Here is a 6,937-nt window from a genome sequence, read left to right as displayed (position 1 = left end):
CTAACCTTTGTGCAATGACGTGCAATCCATACTGGGCCTAACACCGTCTGAGCCTGCCTCATGCTGTATAGACATATATTTTGAATGTGTACGCTATCCATACATGTTATCCGGGGATACGGTACCCTTTCTAACCTTTGTGCAATGACGTGCAATCCATACTGGGCCTAACACCGTCTGAGCCTGCCTCATGCTGTATAGACATATATTTTGAATGTGTACGCTATCCATACATGTTATCCGGGGATACGGTACCCCTTCTAACCCTTGTGCAATGACGTGCAATCCATACTGGGCCTAACACCGTCTGAGCCTGCCTCATGCTGTATAGACATATATTTTGAATGTGTACGCTATCCATACATGTTATCCGGGGATACGGTACCCTTTCTAACCTTTGTGCAATGACGTGCAATCCATACTGGGCCTAACACCGTCTGAGCCTGCCTCATGCTGTATAGACATATATTTTGAATGTGTACGCTATCCATACATGTTATCCGGGGATACGGTACCCTTTCTAACCTTTGTGCAATGACGTGCAATCCATACTGGGCCTAACACCGTCTGAGCCTGCCTCATGCTGTATAGACATATATTTTGAATGTGTACGCTATCCATACATGTTATCCGGGGATACGGTACCCCTTCTAACCTTTGTGCAATGACGTGCAATCCATACTGGGCCTAACACCGTCTGAGCCTGCCTCATGCTGTATAGACATATATTTTGAATGTGTACGCTATCCATACATGTTATCCGGGGATACGGTACCCTTTCTAACCTTTGTGCAATGACGTGCAATCCATACTGGGCCTAACACCGTCTGAGCCTGCCTCATGCTGTATAGACATATATTTTGAATGTGTACGCTATCCGTACATGTTATCCGGGGATACGGTACCCCTTCTAACCTTTGTGCAATGACGTGCAATCCATACTGGGCCTAACACCGTCTGAGCCTGCCTCATGCTGTATAGACATATATTTTGAATGTGTACGCTATCCATACATGTTATCCGGGGATACGGTACCCTTTCTAACCTTTGTGCAATGACGTGCAATCCATACTGGGCCTAACACCGTCTGAGCCTGCCTCATGCTGTATAGACATATATTTTGAATGTGTACGCTATCCATACATGTTATCCGGGGATACGGTACCCCTTCTAACCTTTGTGCAATGACGTGCAATCCATACTGGGCCTAACACCGTCTGAGCCTGCCTCATGCTGTATAGACATATATTTTGAATGTGTACGCTATCCATACATGTTATCCGGGGATACGGTACCCTTTCTAACCTTTGTGCAATGACGTGCAATCCATACTGGGCCTAACACCGTCTGAGCCTGCCTCATGCTGTATAGACATATATTTTGAATGTGTACGCTATCCATACATGTTATCCGGGGATACGGTACCCCTTCTAACCTTTGTGCAATGACGTGCAATCCATACTGGGCCTAACACCGTCTGAGCCTGCCTCATGCTGTATAGACATATATTTTGAATGTGTACGCTATCCATACATGTTATCCGGGGATACGGTACCCTTTCTAACCTTTGTGCAATCACGTGCAATCCATACTGGGCGTGAGAACGGCTGGCGAGCTGTTAAGCAAGCTACAGCACCTGTCCAGACAAGTACAGGGATTCCCTAGCGAGGAGACTTATTTGATTGTTTTCTATGTTGGGACAGCAATTTTTGGGGAGCATTATACTCTGGAGAATGATAGATGGGGCCCACCATACACTGGAACATTCCAAAGGTGGACATCAGACACTGGAGCAGCATTTACAGGGCCCATTATACACTAGAGCATTAGAAATGGGGCCCATTATGTTTGGAGCATTATTTGGGCCCATAAGACAGTGGAGCTTCATCCATGGGGACCAACATATACTGTAGCATTATGTGGAGCTCATCATATACTGTTTCAAACATTATATGGGACCAATGATTTTGTATGGAGAAATAGATGGGCCTCGTCATGAGATGTAAAAAGTATTTTTCATTGTACTATACCGCTATTTCTCTGCCGTATCGGAGCATGATGAGTTGTGGTATGTGTTAAAGGGGCGCTCTTTCGCCCAGGGCACATGAAAACCTGCAGCCAGCCCTCCCCCCCACAACTTTAGCCAAATAACCCCCATTTTTCAGTGCGTAACTTGTATTATGAAGTTAATTAAGGTTGACAAGCTTAAGTAAGAAGAATTGATGCTTTTGGCATTCAAATGGGCACTGTAGGTGTGTTTCCTGTCCTCCTCTCACTGCCGACTTTTATTCCCCATTGACTTACATTGGGTTTCGTGTTTCGGGACGACCCCGACTTTTCCCTATAATCGTACGATCTTGCTCGACCCGACTTTTGGAAAAGTCGGGTTTCACGAAACGAAACGCGACCCTAAAAAAGCAAAAGTCGCTCAACTCTACTTGTAAGCAATAGTCATCAAGAGGGCATATTGCTCAGTTTTAAGTTGGTAGGTAATAGTTGTAGGTGATTGCTGCTGCCAGGAGAGGTCAATGTAGCAACGTTTAGTTTTATTGTTTGAAGGGCTCTATCAAAAATGTATCATCTGTCTGAAACTGGTAGGAAGGGATGTGTTTGATGCTTGCAAGTGATATAAGACCACATCTCATCATTTCTATGACATCCTTGGTGCTACGAGCACCCAATTAAATTCTTACTTTGAAAATCCATCATTTATTACATGAGACATAAGTAATACACTCATTCATGAGGGGAGGAGCCTGACACGAGAATTCAAAGCGCACCAAAGAGAGATTCCCTGTGTCATGTTCTGCCCCACCCCCCGACTCTTCACCATAGCACAGAGTATAAGTTCCTTCAACCAAAAAGTCTATTTTATCTACGTGGAATGGCACAGATTTCATAAGGCTTGGGGGCATTTGTAGACCCCACTCCAGGGGTAAGGTCCAGTTTAGCCCCAGATGGGGCTTCAAATGTAAAATTTTGTAGCAATGTTGTGAAGAATATAAACAGCTCCATTTTAGCCAAGGTCTCACCAGCACAGCTTCTCTTACCTAAAAGCACAAATGGAAAAATATTAGAACCATAATGTTTGAAAGGCTAAAAAATAATGGTGTTTTATTATAGCTGAGCCGGATCCTATTTCCTCCCCAGTTTATTTAAGGCTTTATTGGGTACAAAGAGAAATGAGTCATAAGAGTTAGGGTTCCTCCATTTGAGGTCTCCGTATCGCTGGTGGATGACTTTTGCTTTTTGAACAAAAATTGTTACCTACATATTTCAGATTTTTTTGCTTGTGTCACTATCTTCATTGATTACTGAGTGCTGACAAATAATGCATGTATATGAATTAAAGGGGTTGTCCACTACTCACACAACTCTTTCACAAATACTGACTTCTCCTATGTAAAATACAAATGCACAATATTCCACTCCTGTCTTGACACTCTTCCAGATCTCCTGAGGCTTGCATGACATTGTTATGCCACGTGTGCCCTACTGCCAATCTGCAGCCAATATTGACCTACTGCGCTTTCACTCCCTTTGGATGCACTTTGGATATCGGGGGGAAAGTTTGAGCATTTCCGCCCAATAGTGGCTGCTGATTTGCTGCGATGCACACGCGGCATAACGATTGCATGGGAGCTTCAGGAGACATTGCTAGAATAGGGCCATCACAGAAAGTGAGTGCAGGGGACTTTTATTTTACATTGAGAAGCATAGTATTTAAGAAGGGGTTATCAGAGTAGATGATAACCTCTGGAATTTTAATTGTGAAATTGTATTAATCCTTTAACTAGAGATGGGTTAATAAGATGAATCTTCAAATTTTGTCAAATGCCAACGTCTATTGTTCTCATCTAAACCACATCCCAAGATGTGTTACCCCCCAAAATTTTGCTTTTATATTGGACTGGCAGTTTGTTTTAGTGGTTCACCTTTTCCAGAGTTTGATTTTTTTTCTAGTGGATCATTGCTGTAAGTTGTGGTGCAGTGAGTATAAATCCAACTTGGGTCTGAGGGAAAGTCACAAGACCAACCCTATACAAGTGTGGCATTTTTTGATTTCCATATTTTTTTATTGTCTGATGTCTAATAGATTATTCCAATATAAAATGGCCGTGAATACTTACATTCTTTGCTCCCGAGCTTATAATTAGAGCCAGGAGTCATTGTACTGGGTGATGGACTAGTGTAGAATCATGACGAAATGTGCCGTGGCAAAAAACAACATCCTGATGCTATTGGCTTCACTTAAATATGAGCTCTTGCATCCAGAACTAATGTGAAGCCTAAGAGAGAGGGGGCATCCGAGGAATATAAGCCTGCTCTGGTTTTAGAATCATTTGTGTTATTGGGTTTGATGCATAAATTTACGGTGACTCTGTGGTTATCACTTGCAGTGTTGCAGTCCCGGTTCAAATCCCACCAAGGACCTTTATCTGTTTGCATGTTCTAACCACATTTACGTGGGTTTCCTCCGGGTACTCCAGTTTCCTTCCACATTCTAAATACATACTGGTATGGAATGTCCCCAATGGGGACTGTGATGATGATGTCTGTAAAGCACTGTGGAATATGATGGTGTTATATAATCAAGTAAAATAACTTAGTTTAAAGGGAATCTGTCACCTCATTTTTGGCCTATGAGATGCGGCCACCGCCATCAGGGGCTTATCTACAGCATTCTGTAATGCTGCAGATAAGCCCCCGATGTAACCTGAAATATAAGAAAAATGAGTTAGATTATACTCACCGGGGGGCGGTCCGGTCCGATGGATGTTGCTGTCCGGTCCGGTGCCTCCCATCTTCTAGCGATGACGTCCTCTTGCTTACTTCTGCCGCGGCTCCAGCGCAGGTGTACTTTATCTTCCCTGTTGAGGGCAGAGTAAAGTACTGCAGTGCGCAGGCGCCGAACCTCTCTAACCTTTGAAGGCGCCTGCGCACTGCAGTACTCTTCTCTGCCCTCAACAGGGCAGATAAAGTACGCCTGCACAGGAGCCACGGCAGAAGTAAGCAGGAAGACGTCATCGCTAGAAGATGGGAGGCGCCGGACCGGACCGCGACACCCATCGGACCAGACCGGACTCCCGGGTGAGTATAATGTAACACATTTTTCTTCTCTTTCAGGTTACATCGGGGGCTTATCTACAGCATTACAGAATACTGTAGATAAGCCCCTGATGGCGGTGGCCACATCTCATAGGCCAAAAATGAGGTGATAGATTCCCTTTAATGGTTTGGTCTGGGGTCTGAAGAAATGTAAGGATTTGCTCTAAGGTATGAATATATTCCCAGATTTGATCAAGGTTCTGTGTTTATTATAGGTCTATGGAGTTTGGGATCTGAATACGTTTTTGAATGTGATTTGAGGTCTTAAAGTGATTTAAAAAGACTAACTTAACGTCCTGTCCGATATTTGCACCCCTTACAAATTCTAGCTTTAAAATATTAATGTAAAAAACAATCTAAATCTGCAACAGGTATAAATTGACCTAAGGAAACTTTTATTTTAAGTATAACATAGTATGTGGAGATCTTTATTATTGCATCAGGGCTCAGTAGCTTCCATTTATGACCCCATATTGACTTTTATTCTAGTGACCCCTGGTCCAGCTTTACCTATTGAGAATGGTATGAAGGCCTCACTTTTTTTAAAATTTCCCTTGGAGTCAAGAAAGTGTTCAGGATAAAACTCTTCAGGTTTCTCGAAGTAGGCTTTACCTTTCAATACGGAGTGAAGCAATGGCATAACTATAGTGCCCTGAGAAACAAAGAGAGTCAGCAAATTTATATACAATCCTTGCCTCGGCGATTGATAGATAATGGATAATAGATAAACAGATAGCTAGACAGATGGATAATATCTATCTATCATCGATCTAACGATATCTATCTATCACCATATTTTACACATACTGTATCACCACTTTCAGGAGTCGATGCCTGTGCTGCACATTAATGAAGAAGTCTGAAAATGTGTTAAAACAGAACATTGGTTTATTTGCAGTACTACGTCTGACCACATGGTGCGCTGTTAAGCAGAACTGTGCCCAATATTTACTCCTGGATAATACACAGCCTTCAAACGTCCTCTAGTGATAGAAATTATATTTCAGTTTAGTACATTTCTTCTTTAAGACTTGCTATGTTGTGAATTGACTGGTTTTAAAATACCAAATCAAGGTGTCTGTTTTGAACAGATATCCATGTCAATATTTCATCTAGTATATAGAACATGAGAAACACTATCCTTACCTTTGGTAGAAAGAATCCCCTGAATGTGACATCATGAGACGCTACATGTGAAACGCTAGACGGGGCGATATCGCCGAACCTCTGAACTTCATGTATGACGGCGTTTGTATACGGCATTTTCGTTCTATGTTCTATTTGAGGCTGAGACGATCCGATCACCGCTTCAATTTCGCTCTGGACTTTTTCTGTCAGAGAAAAGATATTTATGATCAAGAAAAAAAAAATGAAATTTAAATGAAAAAAAAACATAAAAGGAAGAAAACTGATAAATACATTTTCACTAATTTTATTAAGTGGAGATTAGTGACGGTTTTGTGAAATAATTGAACAGATCACAAGGAGCAAAAGTTCCTTCTTTTTAGCCGTAGAGTATATTAAACAACAGGCGTGTGTGAAATCCACGTAGACCGTAATATGTCGTATCCGTAAAAAACTCCAATGGAAAACGTGTGGAAAACAGACAACTGAGCAAGAACATGAACTGAGTGATATGTCAGCCCAGTGTCATAATGAAGAACATTGGGCCCATCAGAGGATGTGATTCTGAAGGTCCACCTTTCTTACCCACTCTGGAGCCCAATTGCAGTGGCAAAGTTTGCACTATGTAATCTCCTGAAGGAGAAATGTGGGCCCACTGGAGGATTCTCTGGTGCTCTGTTGGGCCAGTCCAACCCTGTTTCAG

The 6,937-nt window shown here is 42.4% G+C and overlaps 1 protein-coding gene across 1 annotated transcript in view; it reads right to left on the bottom strand.

The window, feature by feature from the left end:
- Positions 1-2,699: 2,699 nt before the first annotated feature.
- LOC141098563 (cytochrome P450 2K4-like) overlaps positions 2,700-6,937 on the bottom strand; it is a 61,465-nt gene continuing 57,227 nt past the window's right edge. The window contains exons 8-10 of the mRNA XM_073586463.1: positions 6,256-6,440; positions 5,620-5,761; positions 2,700-3,050 (exon numbers count right to left, since the gene is read on the bottom strand). Coding sequence (XP_073442564.1) covers positions 2,872-3,050; positions 5,620-5,761; positions 6,256-6,440 — 506 coding nt within the window. The 3' untranslated portion in view covers positions 2,700-2,871. The remainder of the gene's footprint in view (positions 3,051-5,619; positions 5,762-6,255; positions 6,441-6,937) is intronic.

The sequence above is a fragment of the Dendrobates tinctorius genome, unplaced genomic scaffold, assembly GCF_039654945.1.
Source record: "Dendrobates tinctorius isolate UK_male_01 unplaced genomic scaffold, ASM3965494v1 ptg000093l, whole genome shotgun sequence".
NCBI classification, from domain to species: domain Eukaryota; kingdom Metazoa; phylum Chordata; class Amphibia; order Anura; family Dendrobatidae; genus Dendrobates; species Dendrobates tinctorius.
This window is presented reverse-complemented; position numbering and strand designations above follow the sequence as displayed.